Source organism: Paralichthys olivaceus, chromosome 7 (genome assembly GCF_024713975.1).
Source record: "Paralichthys olivaceus isolate ysfri-2021 chromosome 7, ASM2471397v2, whole genome shotgun sequence".
NCBI classification, from domain to species: domain Eukaryota; kingdom Metazoa; phylum Chordata; class Actinopteri; order Pleuronectiformes; family Paralichthyidae; genus Paralichthys; species Paralichthys olivaceus.
This window is the reverse complement of record NC_091099.1, coordinates 24,330,249-24,352,496: the sequence shown is the minus strand read 5'-3', so window position 1 is coordinate 24,352,496 and position 22,248 is coordinate 24,330,249. Positions and strand designations below refer to the sequence as shown.

Here is a 22,248-nt window from a genome sequence, read left to right as displayed (position 1 = left end):
AACAGTTCATTCATTTACCAAAGGGGAAGAAAATAATTCCTTTTAACAAGCAGTTGAGCAGTTTAGTGTAATTGTGACACTGATTACAACAGAGTCAGATTTCAGCACTGAGAATAAGTCGTCCATGTAACAATGCGGTTAGGCAGGCCGGCTGTGGCGGAAATAAACAAGCATGTGTGGCAGTGTGGCTATAATGCATGAGAGCAGGAAGCTATTAACATGGCATTACCAGACCAACAAGGGGCAGGAAATTAAATTTGTCTGCCTCTGAGAAGGTTATATCCCAACCCTCCCTCATGGGGGATAATTGATTATTATGGCTTTCCACAGCTCTCGTGTACACACACACACACAAATAAAATTATATTGATTACTAAATGTTATGTAGTTCCTGCAAAGGCCCGGCAGTTTTTATCAGCAAGCATGAGTATGGTTGAGGTGGCAGGAGCATGTTTCCCTGACTAGGCTGCCATCCACTCTGCAAACACACACGTAGCAAATACACTCAGTCTTCAGAGAACATGTGCTTTAGAGGCCTTATCCCCATTGGGCTAATACATACAAAATAACTCACAGTCGCACCTGGGACATCGGTATACACACTCAGACATGATCACACCCATGCAAACACACCCACACACACTCCCTTGTCCTGATGTCGTTTATTGTGTTTACCATGAGGTGAACTGTTAACAAAGCCAGTTTATTCACCTTCCCCTCACCTGTTATACTTGGAGCGTATGGAGTTAGTGCCTGGAAGTCTAGATGCTCCATCAGTTTGTTGGCAGAAAATCTAGTAGCAGAGAGCAACATTTACCCTAAATTATAACCCATGTCCTCTTGTGTCAGGGCCCTCACATACCAAGGCCATAAAAACTGATCAATCCAACATTTTTTGTTACTTCTCCTCTTTATCTAAAAGAACCTGGCAGCATCCAGCTGACAAGTATACAATGGATGTCATGTACCTGAATGACATGAGATACTGAGTGTGTTCACAGTCTGAAGGTCCACGTCTCTCACAATAACAAATCTACAATTGTATTGTATTGTGCATGCATGAAAGGCAACCTCGGCAGAAAGCGCGAACCCCAGTTTCTGTACTGTCACGGCTCTTCTTGAGAACTGCTCCCCAGAGAGATCGGCGTTCAGGGTCAGCAGCACAGCAGTACCCGTAGAATAATCTTGAGTTTTTCTCAAGAAAACGTCTGCAGGATGTTTACTGCCACAGGGACTTGAACATGAAACATGTCTCTCCAAGTTCACTTGTGAGTGGACAGATTTATTCCGCGCTGCACATATGGATAAGATTTTAGCGAGTCCTTCCTGCCAAAACGAACCTTACAGAGAGGAGGCACATGCACACATATAATGAAACTTAATGATGACCAACACTTTAGGTAATCCATCCTAACTCTTAGTTCCTTTGTTTCCTTGGCTCTTTTGCAACCTATGAGTCAGTCAGCAACTCTGGTTCCTCCTAATTTCATCACTACCTCATTTTTTTCTCCCTCTCTCCTCAACAATACTTCCTCTTTGTCTTTGGGTATGTCCTACAATAACCCTTGGTTAATTATTCATGTACCGACAACTCTGATTAAATAACTCTGTCACCACTACATATTTAAACAATATTTAGAAAGTTGCACAATCTCTGTGTTGTTATTCATTACATTATACTTCAAGATAAGCAAGTGTCTCAAGCTTTCAAAGGCACCACAAACTGTCAGGTTTTTCATGAAAAAGGAAAACAAAGTGTCTTGTGAAAAGAAACCAGGATTACTCTAATGCTACATGAGGCATTAGCTGAAAAGTAGAGAACAAATATAGGAAAACCACTTTACATTAAAATGATTTGAACAATTTCAATGTTGTTGATTTGTGCATTTTGCTTTGCAGCATTCTTTTAAATGAGCTTTGAAAGGATTGACATCAAACAGCTGAGGTTCCTAAGAAAAGTCTGTTGCAAGAGAGGAAATCAGACCTTTGCTGAGATTTCAGCAACTCATATATGGCCACCAGATTTTTCTCTGGTTTCTTTCCCACCAAAGTCTCAAGCAGAGGTGAATCTTTTCACAGTGAGGAAGTGAATGAGCGTCATTGTGGCTTTGCATGGGATTAGCCCATTTTAAAGCCCCTTAGTAAGATTTACCCACATTATTCACATTTTAACGGACATTCCCACCCACACATACACATGCAGACTACAATCAAAATCTGTGGAAATGAAACAAGGCAGCATGAGGCTTAATAAAAGGAAAATATGTCAAGGTTCATTGACCACAAGTTTAGGTATTGTAGGGATAGAATGAGAGTACACAAATAGGCATTATACCTATTTAGGTGACACATGAACACATGGAAAGTATATAACACATATATTTAACCCCTTAATACAAACATAATTTATGGGACCAGAATCAAAGAGTAAAACTGCAAAAAAATGGAGGTAAGAGTGAGCTAGGTGCACTAGCAGAGCTTTGCATGGTAATGAATGCTAGTATTTAACATTAGGTCCTTGAGATATAATATCTGGTTGGAATATGCAGCAAAATGTGATCCAAGGTTTGATATTAAAGTACAAACAGGAATATACCAAAATACAGAAAATACACTTGACATGCAGAGATTGGGATATAAACCATTGTTGCAAATGATGGCCCTTAAAAGCAATGCCTTTGCAGCTCATATGGGTATGAAAGCAAAAGGCAGTTTTATACATTTACCTATCAGAGAATTGACTCTGATGATCTAGTGTAGAGCAATATCACAGCAAACCAGAAATGTACTGCTGTAGTTTACCCAGTTAAGTCCATTAAGCCATTTTATATGAGTTACATTGATGTGTACTAAAACTTGCACCAGATACAAACCACCAAGCAGCATGATAGACTGCATTTGTTTTGTTGTGTTTTTTAAGAGATGCAGATGCAGTAATATAAATTATATAACCATAGTCCAACACTGACAAAAGGTGCTCCTGGCAACTCTTCTGTTTACCTTTAATTATAACACCCAGCCTTCTAACACAGATGTTCTCCATTAAAGTGCGGGCCATTCTCCTTATGAGTATGGAAACAAGTCTTAGTAAATATAGAATCTGAAATGCTGCTGAAACAAGGGGTAAATACAGCCTAGACTTTAAAACACTTTTACCTGAGTCAGCCTAGTTGACAACATATTAGCAGATGGGGACAGAGACAGCAGGAAATAAATCTTTTCAAAAGATGGTTCTGTTACCTAAGGTAGTGCATAACACTGATGCACTTTATGTTCAAGGCTTTTTCCAGTTAACTTAGATTTTCATGAAGTATTTGATACTGGTACTAGCAATTGGTCGGACAAATATTCTGCCAGGACTTCGACGTAGCATCTCACTCCATGATCACATCTACGCAGATGGTTCACAGGTCACAGTGGGAGAGGCCAAGACTTGGAATTTCTCCGTAGTAAAAGGTTTACATTTAGTGTTATGAAGAAACTTACAGTAGTATTGTGAACAGACAATATCCAGTCCACCTATCAATCATATGAAACTGTTGACCAGTTACAGATGACAAAGCAATGACCATCAATGAATTTATATGCTCTGCAATGATTTGACAAATTAGGTTTGCTCCACTGCTCACACAAGCATTTTTATCAATACTGTGCTGAGAAAGTATCCTGATTTCATTGGTAATCTGTTCTACTTCTACTTCTACTTCTAACACTCTCCAGCCTCCTCAGAAATGCCAATGCTGATTCCGGGCTGCAAGAAAACAAAGAAAGGGTAGCTGATTGGGCTACAGGGGCCCTCAAAGAGGATGCAGCTAGCAGTGTCACCATTGAGCAGCATCACAGCAAGAGAGCATCAGAGAAGCTGGGGGTTGCTGAGCTGCTTGATTGGCAGCTGGTGCCGTGGGGGGTTAGAGGTCATGCTGTGCCTCTGCCCTTCACAGTACAGGCAGCAGAGAGCAGAGACAGCTTCCCCAAGCCCTGGCAACCACAGGTGGGCTATGTGGTCTGTCATCATGGATCCTGTGGCACCAAAATACCCCCTCAGTCCCCGATCAAAGACACAAACAACTAGCAGGCTTTCTAGTCTGCATGTGTGTTCATATATTTCCACGTGTAGGCCTGCAAGTGGCTGTGTGCTTCTTCTCAGCTGTGCTCCTGTGGCTTTTTGTTTTCATTATTAGAAGTTTTTAGAAACTCAAAATGACGATTTAGGCATGTGGATATCCAGAAAATATGTATGTGTGGCAAATATCTGTGTGGCCCTTCACTCTCCTATGTGACTTCAGGCATTCAGCAATTGCTTATTGGCTTTTACATTGGGTTCAAGTTCCATGATGACCAGGAATGTAGCTGTTATGTTCACTCTTTTTTTTTTTTTTACATCTGATTTATAAGCTTAGGTCGCACAGGAACTTGGCCAGGAAGTTGTTTACTGCAATTTGCCGCTTAGTTGTCATGTTATCTCATCTTTGGTGTGTGAACAGTTCTCTAATTTCACTATATTGTGTAGGCTCTTTCATGCAGCCAATTAGAATGTTGTAGGACTCATGATCCCTGTTAATTAGAAAATGGAGGAGAATCTTGCTCTAGTTGAGAAGCGTATTCTGGCCGTACGTCTATTCTGAGCTGCACGACAGGGTTAGGTATCTCACATCTCACATCAAAGAAATTGCCATTTGATGGAGCAGAACGACAGGACACTGTGGGCGCTGTTTGTGGTTGCACATTGTAAGCTTGTTGTTTTCTGTTGTTTAAATGTTTAAAGTGATCACTGCCATGATCACTTCAGTAATCATGTGAATGCCGTTCCTTACAATTTCATTTGAAACAGAGGACATGTCACCCAGACATAAATATGTTCTAGGCAGATTGCCAGAGCAACCCTGGTAATGTAACTTGTTGCTTCTGTTTCAAACCGCCATTTACATTTACATTTACAATTACTGTAGCGGAAATACAATTTTGACATTTAGCTTGTTCTAGTTTTGAGCCTCATCCACTTGAACATCCTTCTCTGATGGCAGCACTGAGGGCTCAGATTAGACACCAGCTGGAGTAGCTAAATTAGGCTGACATCCGCTACTAAGACCTTGCACATCAAACGATGGGAGGTATGAGGACAATGATAGATAGAGAACAGGAGGTTGCACATGGTGTGTGTGTGTGTGTGTACTTGTCTTCTTTAGAGTTGTGAGGGCCATTTTGGTTCAAAACCATCATTTTGAAGACATTTTGATGTTGTGAGGACATATTGGCTGGTCATCACAACTTAAAAGGGCTATCTGAGGGTGTGTATTTTTGTTGTTGTTGTATAGTTGATGCAAATTGCACTTCATTTATGACAAATCAGATACAATGTGAACCATAATTAATTGCTGCAAAACTTTCAGCCCCAACTCTGTTTGAATAAAGCTGGAGGAGTAGTGCAGTGTGAACCAGACTCTGGTTCAAATCATTTTAAGTGGCAATCTTTATGACTTTCATTCTTAAAAATATTTGTTAGGTCATTGTGCTGCTGAATGAGGTTATACAAAGATTATTGAGCTGATGGCCCACAAAAAGTATTGCAATGTTTATATTCATGCAAACCCAGTGTCTGTGGTGACATTCGGTGGGAAAGAAAATGCTGTTTTAAGTTACTGCTAATCTGTTTAAACAGATATCGCCTACGAATGCAAAATGCTAAATCATCATCAGCTGTTAACTGATGGGTTCCAAAGTTGCTGCTAATGCAAACTGAACATTTCTTACTGTTAATGGAGCAATCAGGAGCATCCACAGTGAGCTACTAGATGAAGAGCTGCAGGCGACAGCCTGCACGCCACCAATCTGTCAGGGAGGCAATCAACTCTTTTTACTTTACCTTGCTGTTTGCAGAATCATGTCATGCAGTGTAAAATCAGAAGGGTCAGGTTATTGCTTGACAAATGACAAATAGTTTGTTTTGCCTCCCCCAGAATACTATGACTAATACCAATATTAGGGAGTAAAAATTTCCTATACTGGTCAACATTTATTCTGTAAAATAAAAGTTTTTATATCGGTGCATATCAGCAAATAATATGCTAGTCCTCAACTTCACACACTTTGTGCTCAGTTGAAACTGCAAGACTGTGACATTATAAAGTTACAACTAAGTCCTTTTCTTCTAAAATAGCTTTAGGATTAAATTAGCTGCACTATCAGCAAGTCTGCGGCTCTGGACTGCCGTTTTTTCATGATGTGGCCAAGTTTACCACGCACAAATGCATGTGAACTGTCAGTGGGTGTGAGACTAGAGTAGATTCATTCATTTGCACATATTTACACACCCTCAAATGTTTAAGGACCCTAGTTCTGCATGACCTAGTCCCTCAAGAAAGTGAGAAGACATAAGAAGACAGTGTGCACCCGAATGCAGTTTGAAAACCAATATTGCCAATACTGAGTAGTCTGTGATATATTGTATTCATGTATTATTTCAAGAGGGGAGAAAGAGTACGATAGCTCTATAGAGGACTTTGCAGAGGTAGGACAGGCCCTACTGGACGACTTCTTGAGACCCAATGGAAACATTAGCGAAACCATGAAAACATTTCAAACTGTGGAGCCATTCTTATCATTTTCATTGCACCACCTCCACAAGGGCCAGGGGTTAACGTCAAACAAGCCAAACCTTCAAGCCCACTCTGTCCTGAAGCGGGTGGGTCAACAGACTGTGCAAGTGTTTCCTCCTGGGCACTGCAATGTCTGATGCTATTGTGCTCTACATTGAGTGGCAGGAACCAAAGAAATGTGGTCTATTATCAAGGATGAAAAGTTCCACGGAAGACACGGAACAAATAATATAAACTGTGTGTAGTGTAGGGGTGGCAGTCATGCGATTGCTGGGAAGCAATACTGTAACCAGGGCACTTGTTGTTCAATGTGGTTCTGTCAAAGTTAATTTAAGTAAAATATTCAAATCTTTACCTGCTAATTTTCTGGATGCATTTTTTGGAAAGAGGCAATCAACACTCAAGAAAAGTGTGTGGAAATCAGCATTTGTTTCCGACCCAACCCAGTGAATATTAGCCTCCCTTTAAATTTGACTGGAAGGTTATGTTAGTGTGAGAGTGAGAATAGAAGAAAACAGATGAAGAGAGCAGAATCATGTTTATATACATGATGAAAAGGCACAGAACTTTGTCATTAGCTTGCATGTTTTTCTCGGGTTGAACTTTTTTTTGTTAATTACACAGGGACATATGCACTGCCTAGAAAAAACTCACAACTATTTCAACTGCAACATTAGAATCAGCATGTTTGTTCAGTCATAAAGGTCCAGTGTGTAAGATTTACGCTAAGGGATCTTTTGGCAGAAATTAAATATAAAATAATCCTCATGATGTTTAATGTATTTCATCTAAATTGAACAAATTGTAGTTTTCTTTCCTCTAGATCAGGCCCTTTATATTTAAATACTTTATATTCACATTGAGGGGGTCCTCTCTACAGAGACCGCCATCTTTTTGAACTGGACAAACCAAAACATCTTTTGAGTTTTTATGACAACTGATGGCTTCAACAGGTTCTCTTTATGTTTGGAAGAGGAGGGTGAGATGAGGGGTATTCAGCTTCAACATGCAACTTCACCACTAGATGTCACTAAATTCTACCCACTGAGCCTTTAAGTTGATACAAATGAATACCTTGTTGCAAATGATTTAGCAGTGCAGAATGTTAAGAAAGTGTAAAACTGCCACTATCACCATCTGCTAAACTCTTCACTGAGCAGGAACTACATTCCAACCCAAAGCTGCTCTTCACAGAAAACATACTGAAAGTTTTGTTAAGAACATACATACACTGATCAGCCACTACATTAACACAAGCCACAACATACAATATGGCAATTTAAAGTAATTGGATTCCAGACACTTAATTGAACCAATCCATGTCAAATTAGACATCACTGGGTCACTTGTTACCATACTTCATGTCAATGGCCTTCACATGAGCCATTCTAAACACAGTCCTGTTGTGTGTCACAAGATTACTGTTTATTTCTTAAGAAGGGCCATGGCTGTAAGTTCAAACTGACAACTTTGAAGTGTTGCAACTGATTCATTAGAACAGCAAGGGGACTTTTTAAGAAGAACTAACTGTAGAGAGGGGAATAAATGGGTGACTTCCTTTCATTATACCCACTTAAGTGCTCAAATATAGCTGGTCACAAGGGGGCTTGTGGAAGAGATGGCACGTGGACATATTCTCAAAGAGAAATGTAGTAGGGCAGAGTGAGGCATGTTGATGACATGTTGATGTCTATACGTATTATAAGCTCTTTTAAATACAGCATTCTGTCAGGTTATTCATTGTGCAATGTTAAGATGAACTAAAGGAATCAAGGGTTGGCCGTTTGTTTGTGAAACATGATGGGTACATCTGATTAAAAAAAATAAGAAAGCCACTGTCTGTGGCCCTTACAGAACTGTAAAAAACACAAACACAAACCAAATGAAATGACTGGCTGGCGTACCTGGCTGTCACAAACGGACCCGCCTACCGTCTTCAATATTTAACCAGTAATAACTGAAATCTGTCTCTCTATCCTCCCAATAAGGCCCCTCAATTTCTGGTGAATTAAATACCACAAAAATGGAAAACAACAAAAGTTTAATCAAATTGCAATATCTTCCTACCGCAACTTTCATTAATTTATCCCACTCTTCCCAACAACAATGCATTCATGTGCAAACTGTCGAGCAATGCTGTAGCAACAAGCAGCCAACTGTAACACTGGAAATTTACACCATGTACTGTTTTTCTGAATGACAGTTATATAATCCAGTGCAGCTAGACTGAGAGTTAATACATCAAATACCTGGTGATGTGTAGAATGCCACAAAGAACATGAACATCAAATTAGATTTTTACAAACCGTGGTATTTTTTATGCATCTTTGAAACTCATATTTGTTTGCCTTGAATGCTGTAATCTACTTGCTTGATTATATTGGCGAAAGAAAGAAATGTGGTGACATATGAGGGGTTGAGATGTATGTAGGACAGCAAGAGGTTAGTCTTCCCATGTAATCCTGACACATATCCAAGCATAAGCCTGACTCGTATCCGTTTACCTCAGAGAAAGTCAACATGGAGACAACTGAACAGGCAGAAACTTGAGTGACAGATGTTAGACTGCAGACATTGTGACCAAAAGTGTCACAGAAAAGTTGAAGTTCATTTGCTCCAAATAACCACATGACAGCTAAACTGTAAATGTACAAAAAGTAGAGCAGAAAAAAAACCGATGAAAGCCAACAAAATAAATATTAAATCTACCATTTCAAAGGTCGTGGCTCTCACAGGAAACTGCAAAAACAGGCAGGTGTCCATAAGAGAGATCGGATTGAGCAGCATTGCCACACAAATGCCTGCTAATCAGCTTTAGCACTTAAGCTAATACCAGAAGGACTGCAAAGCACCTGTGGGAAACTCATTTGCCATTCACAATATCCCCACTGCTAATTGTCTTGTTGGAAGAGAATGCAAACAGGCCAACACTGATCCCCCCTCAGACTGTTGGTGACAAAACCTTTCCTAAATTCCCACACGTGCTGGGCTCACAGTCAGCGCAAAACACTAATGCGTCTTTGACCAAGACTCTTAAATCTGAACCTTGACAAACGATCTAAAAAACAACAACAATATTAATGCAACAAAAATATTTAGTACTCAGGATCTAACAATATGAAACTTGTTTTGTATCGAGACCATAATTCCATTTTTGGCATAAAGACTGCAGATTAAGACAAGACCCAGTAAAAGATCAAAAAAGTAAATCACCCAAGTCTGGAAAAAAAAGGCAAACAAATCTGTGTGCACAGTGGCTACTGTGTTCCAATCCTCAACAATTTCATGACGTTAAAAAGGAGACGGAGTGTCCAGCAGCAAAATAAACATGTTTATGCAGAAGAAATGAGGATTTTGCATGTTTGTTAGTTACAGGATACTTTGGGGGGACTGGAGTTCTTATTGTTCTCTCTGCCAAAGATTGTTTTCATTGCTGGGTGTCTGTCTGTTACCAGGATTACACAAAGACTGCTGAGACAATTTTCTTTCACTTTCTTTTACAATGCCATACTTTACTAGTATCTAGTATCTATGAACAGGTAAGATTGTAAGCAGTTTGTAGTGTATATGGTATATGTATTATAATCTAGTACATGTATAAGCAATGTATAATACCGTGCTCAGAGTGCCCTTCTACTTTCACTATGCAACAGAAGACTGTTCCTTTAAATAGTATCTTAAAATCAAATAGTCTCACAGGGACACACCACATATACGACTGGATAGCAGTTGGAAAAATGGAAATCGATGTTTGGAGAGGACTGACTGGCAATCCTGAAACCAAAAACCGAGGGCCAGTAACTGCTGAATCAGAAGTGTCATTATAATACTATATTTGTGAAATGGACATGGCACATCGACACTAAAAATGGAGTAAAAAAGGTATATCCTGAGCAGATAGAGTAGGGATATGAAGAGAGAAGATTTGATTTGGAAAAGTCAGAGGAAGAGAGTGGATACATCAAACAATAAAAGACCATTATAACCATCCATCAGTGGGGCTGTGGTCAGAGGCTGGGGAATCCAGTTATCTCTCTCCTGGGAGCAGAGAGATGAATGACTTCCGAACAGGTGGACTATGAGCTTAACAGGAGGGGGTAGCAGCAAGGGGAGGTGAGCTTTAACCTGGAACCAAGGCAGTATTAGGTTACAGCTGCAGCTCCGGAAAGAAACCGTGACCCTGTGGCTGTCTCAGCTCGAGGAAATGGATTTGTTTTCTTCGCTCTTTCCAAGTAATCCCTGCTTTACAGTTATTCTCTATGTCTGTGTGTGTAGCCACAAGTATAAGCCATTGACATATACATGCAGATACACACACACATCTGCACAAAGATGACACATAAAATATACATATACACAGAAACGGATGTGCTCAAACACATGGTTCCAGAGAGAAAAAAGAAATATAGATAGATAGACTAAGTGTATATAGCCAGAGCAGTAGAATCTACATAAGAACTGTTCCACAAACAGCATGAATACTGATTAAGAAAAAAATTATTCAGTGATAAACTGCCAAAGAAAATGAATATGTTCCACCCACCACCCAGCTAAAAATAGCATACAAAAGTCCATTCCTAAAATTACAGAAAGTACAGTCCAGTCTTAACTAACCTTGCCCCAATCACTTTAGGTCAGCAGGTACTGTACATGCTGCTCAGTGGGAGGTAAAAAAGAAAGCATAATTTTTTCTTTTGAAAAATCAATAATTTGTTTTTCTTCACCTATGAGCTGTACAGAAATAAGCTGGGCCTGCAGCAGAGCCATGAGGCGCCTGATCTTCCTACGCGGTTCATCAGGCACATCCTCTCTGCCTCCGCTCAGGAAGAAAATAGCATCAGATATTAAGGTAGCATGATATTTCCACACATAGCGTCTCCATTAGACTGGTTAGCTGTAGTTGTCCACCACCTTTAGACAAAAATTAAATACACTAGACTTATTTTGCCTGTCCACCTTTAAAACAAACAACAGTTCACTTGTAGACTCTCTATCTATGAATGTCTATTACTTATAATATAACTATTTTAAACAGAACCTGCAGCTTTTAAAATTGGTCTTTTGCCAAAAAGAATAGAACAATAAAAATTACATAATGACATCTTTGACAGACTTTTTGTTTAATTTTGAAGTTCTGGCAAATAAAGCTGAGCCAGCATGAAGGGTCTTTCTTATTTAAAGATTTAATATTTTGAATCATGTTCTCATTTTGAGTTTGAATCATGTTTATTTTAGCAGGAAATGAATATTACAATGAAAACAACATTGTTTTCATTTAACATACATTTTGAATTATTTAGTTTCTCAGTTTCCTTCACTGGATTGTTTTGGGATAAAAATCTCCAAACTCAAAGACCAATCACTCCATGAGATCATAGATTCAACACAACCTAGAAATTACTGGAAAACATGACATGATCACAAGGCAGGGCATCACAAATTGTCTTTTTCTCTAGCCTCACTTGGAAGGAACTAACAAAAAAACAAAAAAACAAAAAAACAAATTAATGTCTGCTCGTCTTTATCTCATCTGAGTTCTGTTTTCATCTTGCATCCCAGTTACCCTCCTTTTCTCCAGGCAGGGATAATGGCAAGCAGGGTGGAAAACACAACACATTTGCCTTTCAGGTGCCCGCAGTACCTGTAATAGACCTGCATGGCTATTTTTAGTCTCCTGCATAGACCGAATGTCAGCAGGAGTAGAAACACCTGCGGATGCATTATGTACCCTTGAGATGGCATATTCAGAACTGAGGGTAGATCAGACGTGGATGGATAGTCTTCCTGAGGGAAACCCTTAGAGTGACAGGAAGGGAAACAAACTGCTCAGAAATAAAATCATATGTTAGGGAAAGGAGGACTGAAGAAAATTGAAATTATGTGATGGTGGGAATCACATATGATCCCATTAATGGATCGGTTCAATTAAGTGTCTGGAATCCGGCACAGGGTAATAGATACTTTCAGATACTGACATTACTTGACCTAAATTTGTTCACTACTTTATTTTCAAAATGTGCCTAAAAGATGGCAAAACAGTCATGTCATGTTTCTAACCTTTACTCTTTATATTTATTCAGAAGAGCAGAGAAGCACAAAGTGTGACGGCATGAGCCTCAGGTAAGCACCTGCTTCCTGTGAGTGAGTGTTGCGTAAGGTTGAGATAAAGAGCCACCAATTAGACGAGGAGAGAAAGGAGAGAGACAGGAAGGGTGAAGAGGGGCAGCCGGGAATCCGAAGAGAGAATCCTCCTGAATTAGTAATAAGGCTTGCCCTCCTCTTCTATTTTTGATGAGGAAGATCAAGTTTTTGGACACTTGCAAGTGCCAAGGAGACCAAAGCTGCTGAGGGGGGGGGGGGATCTCGCAGCACAACGTAACAGAACATGTGTGGTGTCTGGAGACTGGTTTCAGCTTTGACTCTGCTGTCACTGGAGCCATCGGATGGTCAGGAGGCATCGGGGAATCAGAAACTTTCAAGTGCATTTAGCGCTTTTTTCACATTAGAAGGAGAAAGTCACAAGCCCAATTTACTTCATGCTTTTTACCCTGGTTTCCTAACTACAGATGATTTACAGGCAATAAGATTCATTGCAACTTTTTTTGACAGCTCAACATTTGCCACAATTGTCAGATTAGGCCTGTGGGAGAATTTGTGAGTGACTAAAGTGACAGTCAGTGTTGTAGAATATAGTATGAATGAATGTGCCTGATTGTGCATCGGACTGAGTGTGCATGAGTGTGTTTGCCTCACTGTACCAGAGTGTGGTGTTTGCGTTTGGGCATGGATGTGAGTGTGAGGGTGTTATGCAGCCTCTGGGTGCCCATGTCCTAATGGAAAGTGAACCCTCCCCACCCCCCCGGAGCTGTTACTATCTTTAGCTCATTTCCGTCCCGTCTTGTCACTCATGTTCTCCTCTGCAGCACTTAAATCTGGTATCTAAACCTCCAGGCCATCCAATATCCTGTACTTCCCCTGCACAGGAAGCTCCAGAGGGGTGGTGGCGGGGCCATCTGTGTAAATGTAGAACGTACACACAGTGCAATACCACAAACATGTGTGGCCTTAACATATTCAGTTGATGGGTGCACATGAACAGAAGCATTAGAAATTATGGCAAGTCCGACTCAAATATGACCAGGATTATACAATCATTCATAGAGGATGGAAGGACATACACCTACAAAAGGAACACACACACACACACATACACACACACAAGGACACAAGCACACACACAGGCTTGGTAGTAGAGGACACCTTGTCTGGTCAAACTGGCGTCACACCTAACGTCTGCAGGGACACGAGATATGGCGCAAGTAACCAAATCTAACCTTCTGCGATCTAATCACCTCTCAAACACACACACAGAATTATTATTAAACACTTCTTTAACCTTTACCCTTCACACTTAATAGCTAACCTTAACCTTATCCTAACTTTGAATCAAAACTTGTGTTTAACTAAAACTGATGAACAGCAAACCTAAGTTCAAAACAACCTTTGGAGGATTTTTATGAATACACGTGGACACTTTGGTCCTAATAAAGACAGTTACACCACACACACACACCCACACACACACACACACACACACCCACATTAGAACTCTCTGCTTTCTTCATTGGCCTCATTTCACGCTTGCCACTATTCATGTGTTTCACAGCTGACTTGATATCTGTTCAGTGCAATGGACTTGACACCGTCTGTGTTGTTGCATACCCTCTGCTGCCATTCATCTAAAGGAGCAACTGACAACAGACCATACAACGATTTGAGAGACAACCATGCACATAACTCACACAGCTATCGTCAAATAAATGCATTTATCTTTTACTTGTAAAAGAAGGATACATTTTCACTTTCACTACATTTCAATTCATCCTAAACAGTGAATTGAGATAAATGTGTGTTTAGGAAAAATGAAGTGACTATGAGACAAACTGGAATGTCACTAATGAGTAGTGTTCATACCTTCACCAAAGCCAAACAGTCCCCGAATGGAACCACATTTAATTTCACTAGATCCGGATTTGTTAAATAAAATATGAGAAATTAATATTAGTTTAATCACATTTTATGTTGCTCACTCCCATCAAACTTTGTGAACCCCCATAAATGTAATTACATTTAGATGAAAAAGTATCCAACCGCAGGAAACTATTCAGGTGGCAGTTGGAGCCTGTGGAGCCTTGTGATTAGAAAAAAAAACCTCATTTTGCTCCAGTGCAATTTGGATCAATGACCTCTCGGGCTCTGTAAAACCACATTTTGGGCCAATATCATGAAGATCAGAATGTGTCACAATGCAAGCATTAAAACACACATATATATATATAAATATTTATTTAGATATTTTTTTGTTTATATGTGCTCAAAGACTGATCTGTTATGCAGAGTGGATTCCAAGGACAGACGATGAAAGGTTTCAGGGCTCGAGGGACACTGGAATAAATGCGATATGTCATTTAATGGCGACTGGTGTGTCTATCACAGCTCTGTATTGTCAATGGGGAGGAAGGGCACCACCCTGAGCCTCTGTCTGCTCTAGAGTGACGTAGCGTTTGCTGATAACCCGCAATTCAGAAATTCTGAGTCCTGCTGGTGCTGCTAGCTCTCTGCAGAGATTAATGGCTGATACAAAAAGAAAGACAGAAAGGGGAAAAACAAACTTCCTGAACACCTGATGTGTTGTATTTGCTTTTGACAGTGTTTTCCCCAAGTGTGCAATAAAGCATTTTAGTTGGTTGTTTGTATAAAAGTTATATTATTATGAGCTGATTTCTTTCCTTAACATTATTAAAATACAACATTGTAAATTGATAAGTTTAATACAGCTGAAATAACAAAGTGGAGTAGAAAAAAAGTAATTTCATAAGATTAAGGACACAAAGGTGCAGCAGGACCTCGAGTGCAGGGGCCTCCCCATCATACCACCCACGTATCCACCTAAGGTCATTTGCATCTCCCCTAACATCTCTCAGTTTGTCTGTTAGGCTCTCCCACTCCTTCTCTCTCTGTTTCCGCCCACGCTTGGACCCATTAGGGCGATGAAGGGGAAACACAGGCGCAGGGCGGAAGGGAAAGCACTCTGAGGACATCAGCAACAGTGGAAGGAGGAGAAAATGGCCGGAAGGGAAGACGAGAGGATGAGAAGAGGAGGAGGAGGAGAGGAGAGGTTCCCTGTGATGGAAATCAGGTGATGAAAACTGACAGGATGAGTAGCACTGGGGGCTCCCTGCTTTGAACCAATCTAAACAGGAATGACCCTCACACACACACCACACACACATAGAACGTAAACGCACACGGACTAATAGATTTGACTTTGTAAATTCACATAACTGCTGACACATGCACAACTCACTCACTCATTCACTGTCTATAGAAAGTAAATATACATGGGAGAAGACAGTTTTTTTTAATCTTGTATGGTCAGCTTCCTTGAAGACACAGGACCGCACAACGTGCTTTTGAGATTTAGAAGGTGTGCGCATCAGCTCCTCTGCAACCTACGGTTACTCATAACACCCTTTTCTGCATAGGCCTGCGGAGATGATTACGTACATCTTCAGAGGAGGCATAAGTATAGTTAACCACGCACACACACACACACACACACACACACACACACACACACACACATGGACACACAAGCTTACAGAAGGCAAGGAGAAGGGCTAGGTGTGCATGAATGAGTCTGTGTGTGCATGCTTTACATTTTAACACCAACACACTGATATTATCATATTAGCCAATGCACACATCAGTGAGTAAGCATGTACAGGAACCAGTGTTTGTCTTTCTATTTGTGGAGAGGATGAAACGGATGGACATGTATTAACTGTGTGTGACTCCAGAGTGCAGCGAGTTAGTCAGGCAGGCAGAACTCCAGCAAGTCTATTATTAGAGCTGCGGCTACGGCTGCTGCTGTGGCTGCTGCTCCCTGGTTGGGGCCCCCCAGGGGGCCTGGGTATTGGCACGTGGATTCCTGCTATCTCCCGCATCTCTCTGATCTCTATTCCTCCCCAGCTTTATCTCTCACTCTCTCTCACGGGCCTTTCCATTCAGTCACACTTGGGCAATTCATACAGGGAGCAGTGAGAAGCTCCTTTAGCAACACCACGAAGGAAGGAGAACAAGGAGGAAAAGGTGGAAGAAATAGAAAGAACAAGGAAGAGATGGAGCAAAATCTGAGTGAGAGCATGCTTTTGACTACACAGTGATCTTAAGTCAAAAAATATGTTTTTCATATGGTAAAGAAAGAGGGGTTTCACACACAATACACATGGGTTAAGCAGGTTTCAACAAGACTTTTATGAACATAATGATTCAAATTTTAGACCTTTGTCAAGTATGAAAGGAATGAAGGAATATCAGAGGATAACTCATTGAGAAAAATAAATTAAATCAGTTATCAGTTGGTCGTGTTTGTGATATTGCAGCATTCTAATATCGCTATCATTAAGAAAGAACTGAAACATTACATGCAATTCACACCACCAAAATATTTCTCTAAGTGCAACAGCGTTAGGATAATGACAACCTACCTAAATATGTTTAAGACCCAGTATGTTATATTTCAACATATGAGGGCCTTTAATAACAGATTATGTTATTTTAGTACTTTTTTGATTTTTTTAAGACCCTGTGGAAAACATCCAGGAAGTTTGTGCAACAACACACAAACTCTTTGTGGTCGTCGGCAAATGTCTCTGTTGCTAATTTGCCTCCATCGTTTCTGTTTACTTCATGTTCCTTCACTGTCACTGCCTGATATCACGAGCCATCAAAGGATTTACTGTTAAGGAAGCTTTGGTTTTCTGTGGGTGGCGCTACGTTCAAAATCTATTGAGCCATGGTGCATCATTGCTCATGACAAGCAACTACTTCTTCTCCTTTAAATTGAAACTGCTAGACATGTAATATATGTCACTTCCTGTATGTCAGCTCTTCCTGTTTGATATCTAATCTCAAATTCAAAAGTTAAAGCTTTACTTATTCGTATACATATGTTGAATTACTGTGTTACACTTATTTTGTAGATGTTAACTTTAAAATGTCCTTTTTATGACTTTCTAAAATTGTACAATTTACCAGACATTATCTGTTACATTAAACCCTTCCATCTGATAGGCTACTGCAGGAAGGTTAAAATTAGTTCCCTACATTCATCCACACACTTCCATGTTAACATTGGAACAATTCAAGTCATGAACAGCTGTTCTGCAGTCATGGGTTTACTGGACTCTTGAATCCAAACCACTTATCTGACTTGGCCATCCTCACTCTAAATGACTTCTGCTTGGTTGGCTCCATTCATGGCTTTTCTCCCACACAGCAGCCAGCCGCAGGAATGGAGACACTAAGAGAAGCAGGTTGCCACGCTCGAAAGAAATGAGAGGAGGAATAAAATGTTCCTACATTTTTCTTGCAATTAAAAAGCAATAAGGAGACCATTAAAACAAACGCTTTTTGTTGATCAATCTAAGTCTGAAGCTGCTTTTTTAAAGATCATAACCATGATCCTACTCTAGAAAAAGAAAAATGACAATATGTCCAAGAGAAAATGTGCCCAAACTCACAGTCAAGAATTGCGTGCATACTGAGGGCTTGGGTAGAAAATATAAATATCACTATGAATCATTAAATACTACTTTCAACACTCAATGTAAGGTATGGTTTTGATTGTCCATATGAGTAAACAGATGTCTTTTGCTTCTTACAAAGTACAATTTAACAATACTTCACTATGTTTAACACAACACACCATGTAGCTCAAACGCTGAGGGTTGTGGGTATGAGGCATTTGTAACTATGTGTTTAGCCTTGCATTAATCCACTGACTACAAAGCGCACTGATCAACCTGCCCACGTCTGACTAAATGATCCTTTCCATTTCACTATAGAAATCAAATCCACACCGGAAGAGAAAAATGTGCCCAAATCCACATTCACCTGCTTATGAATTTACACAAACACGAGCACACACACCCATGTGCGTACTGAGAGTGTTGACCTAAAATACAAACATTACCATTAATCATTAAGGGCTACCCTCAGTATTTTGGTGAAAGGGTTCTATTGGCAGATATTTAATATAAAATAATCCTAATGATTTTTTCACTAGTGTGTTTCACCTTAATTGTATGAATTGTTGTTTCTTTACCCAAGAATTGGCCCTTTATATTTAAAAACTTTATATTTACATCTGGAGGGGGTCCTCTCCACGGAGGCCGCCATGTTTTTTTTTTATAGTCATCCAAACTGGACAAATTAAACACCTTTTGAGTTTTCATGAAAATTGAAGGCTACCACAGGTATTTTTCATTTTAGGTAGGGGATGGTGAGGTAAGGGGTTTTCAGCTGCAACATTCAAATTCACCACTAAATTCTACACACTGAACCTTTAACATTTAATGCCCTGGTGTTCTTGTTTGCAACAGTAGAGGGCGGTAATTAATTATAACGTCTGTGGGGACAGGCTTCTGATTCCACTCCAACTACTCATGGACCACACCAGGGAACAGCTGCATGTGATGTGACATTTCAAGGATGCCAGACAAGAAATTCAATTTCATGCCAATGATATTCCATAGTAGAAATACACAACAAGTTCTGGTGTAGTTTACAGCAACCATGCGCAAATGAATGAGCTACAATCTTGAGTCTTTCATATATGGCTGTGGTTAAGTTATTACACCACACAAAACCACTCCCCCTCACATAGGACCCCCTTGAAATAAGATGAACATCTCTCAGTAAGTCCATGAACTTCTGTGAGAACATGTTTTTTTTCCCCAATCCTAATTGCATCTGTACAATAAGACCCACCTAAATCAATCGTATGTTTCGACCTGGCTATCCAAAATCTGCATTTGTGAAGTAAGCGGATAGCACTAATTCACACCCAGGATTTTTCTTTGCAACATAATGCAAACTCACTAATCAAGTTCAAGACCTGGTCACGGCCCAGAGCTACAATGAAAGACCCCAGAGAGGAATGATCTGGAAAACACAGAGTGGCATTACAAGTTTGCTGGGTCAAGACAATTACAAGATGGCTTAAAAGAAAGAGAACAATAAAACCTTCTCTGCTGATAAACCAGGTAGGATAAACTTTTCTAACTTCGCTGCGCAACCATTGACTGTTTATAAAAAGGTCTGTACACAACGTCCAGCACACAAACAATTAAAGTGACAGTACTGTTTGAGAATGACAAACTAATGACAAGGAATAATTCTGAAGGGCAATAACACAGGACAAGAGAACAGTACATTGCCAACGGGCACGATTAGAACGGCAGTGTGCTAGTCATGTGAGTTTGTTGTTCCTTGAGGCAGCTTTCAGAGCTGCAGCAAGATGGCGTGACTTAAGACTGACTGGTCTGCACTGCCACCTGGTGGTCATATGAGCCTTTCACCAAATAACCAACGTTTGTGTCCATTAGGTACAAAATAGTAATTTTTGCAGAAAGGCTTTTCATTTCATTTCACTTACAACCATTAGTTGATAATATTGCTTTTCACAATCAGTTGTTTAGTTCAAGCAAATACCTAGGTTATATGTTATAAACTTATTAATTATATCAATGGCCTCCCATTCCATTCCAGAGCTATGGAAGACACAGAAATAAAAGTCCTATCAGCCCATCAGGAGTTGTGTTATTTACAGAACTGTAGACTCTGTGGGCAGAAACATGAACTCTAGAAAATCTCCACAGAATAACCTCCAGACTTTCTCCGAAGGTCGCCTGTCACACATGAACAGCAGAGCAGGAGATTCTCCGCTCAGACTAACGCAATAACACAGAAATCAGAAAGTGTTTAGGTGAGAGGTGGTGCAGCAGGCAGAGGCACATATCACCAAAAGCTCTCTTGACATCTTAGTCGTTGTGTTTTTTTAGTTTTTTTTTAAATTTAAATTTAAATTTTTGCGTCCGTCATGTGTTAGAAATGTCATCGACACACCCACTTGCTCACAGTGAATGCTCCAGGGGAACTCCTGCTGTATTCTCTGGAGTTTTTACAAGGTGACTATTAAGAGTGACTCCACAGAAAGTGAGGAGGCTCTGAGTGCATGTCTGGAAGCAGCTGAAGGTAGGAGTTGAAAATGATGTTTCAGTGGCACTTTCATTTGATGTGGATTTCCACTAAGTCTTTTTGTTTGTCTAAGGAGCTTAACTGTTCTATGTTACATTACATTATAATATAGTGTAACTGCTTTGAGATCTCCAAGTCATTTGTCCTCTTGACATGTTTTTACCGTCAAGAAACAACATTTCTTTTGCCATCCATTGATAATAGATTATGAATAAATATCCATAGTTTGATAAGGAACTTGGCTTGCCTTCTTAAGACTGTGTGTGAGTGTAGATTTAGTAATGCCATCTTACCATGGTGCTGTGAACAGCTTGGCCCAACTCTACGACACGCGGGTCAGCTGACTGTGTGTCTGCCACTGTTTGACTGATCTGTGGAGATAAAGAAATGTCACAGCTACTCCACTGTTAACTGTCAAAGAGCAGCTCTTTCTTTCTCTTCAGCCTAATACTCTGAAGACATGAGAGGAATGTCAAATGAATACGAGATTCTTGTTATCTGTACAGTAGAAGGATGAATAGGTGAAGGGTTTTAAAGGAGACATATGATGCTTTTTTAAGTTTTTCTTCACTCCAGTGTTTTATATAGGGTCAGTTAAAAAGCACAAAGTAAAAGTAAAGAGTGCTCCTCTCTACCACAGCAAACACTGTAACTGCTATAAACCTAACAGTAGTCCAGCTGATATATCTGCATCATCATGATGTCATGTGACATCGCAATGTCCTTCATTTGCATAATGTACACCTAGTGGCTAGTCTGGCCGGCTCCTTAACAAACCCAGGTAAAGTGACAGCAGAGGCTGACAGTTCCTACTTGAGCTGAAAGTAGTTGGCCAATAACAACAGTGTGATTGTGGGCATGATGGCCAACTCATACCTAATCCTTCCCCCCAGGTTCATGGTAATTTGTCCAGTAGCTTTTGGGTAATCTTGCTTAAAATCACACAAATCAACCAACCAACAAACGGACAAGACACTATGAATATGACTTGAATGTGATGTAAAGTCAGGTTGAACTGACCCGAATGGCTGTGGACTGTGGGCGATGAAGGTGGGGTACTTTGGGGTGGATGTCGGACAGGTGGGGTGTGGGATCAGGGGTGGACCTCCGACTGTGTTGTTGCAGGACCTCCTGGTAGGATTTGGTGTCAAAGTTTGTCTTCCACAACAGCACCTGGGAAACCAAGGGAGCAGCATAACTAACATGACCCAGGCTCTCCAAATCTTCCAATTCAGAAAATAAAAGGATGACACAGACTAAGTTTACATGGACACCAGTTTCTGCTATTAACCTGATTAAGTCAGTAGTCTGAATAAGACACTGCCATGTAAACCCTCACCTGAATAATATCATACTCTCTACAATAGATAATATTCAAAGTAAGACGTGGAGTATTCTGATCTTAGTCAGACTATGTTGACATGTAAACAACTTAATTGTATTATAACGTCTTATTGGAGTTTTCACAGCATTTTGTGACATCGACATACAGCAACTACCAGCAAAATGGAAAAATGAATAGGAGATGTAGCTTTAGCAAAAATAAAAA

The 22,248-nt window shown here is 40.1% G+C and overlaps 1 protein-coding gene across 1 annotated transcript in view; it reads right to left on the bottom strand.

The window, feature by feature from the left end:
* poc1b (POC1 centriolar protein B) overlaps positions 1 to 22,248 on the bottom strand; it is a 41,588-nt gene that overhangs the window by 13,111 nt on the left and 6,229 nt on the right. The window contains exons 9-10 of the mRNA XM_020078692.2: positions 21,720 to 21,872; positions 20,993 to 21,070 (exon numbers count right to left, since the gene is read on the bottom strand). Of these exons, the coding sequence (XP_019934251.2) occupies positions 20,993 to 21,070; positions 21,720 to 21,872 (231 nt within the window). The remainder of the gene's footprint in view (positions 1 to 20,992; positions 21,071 to 21,719; positions 21,873 to 22,248) is intronic.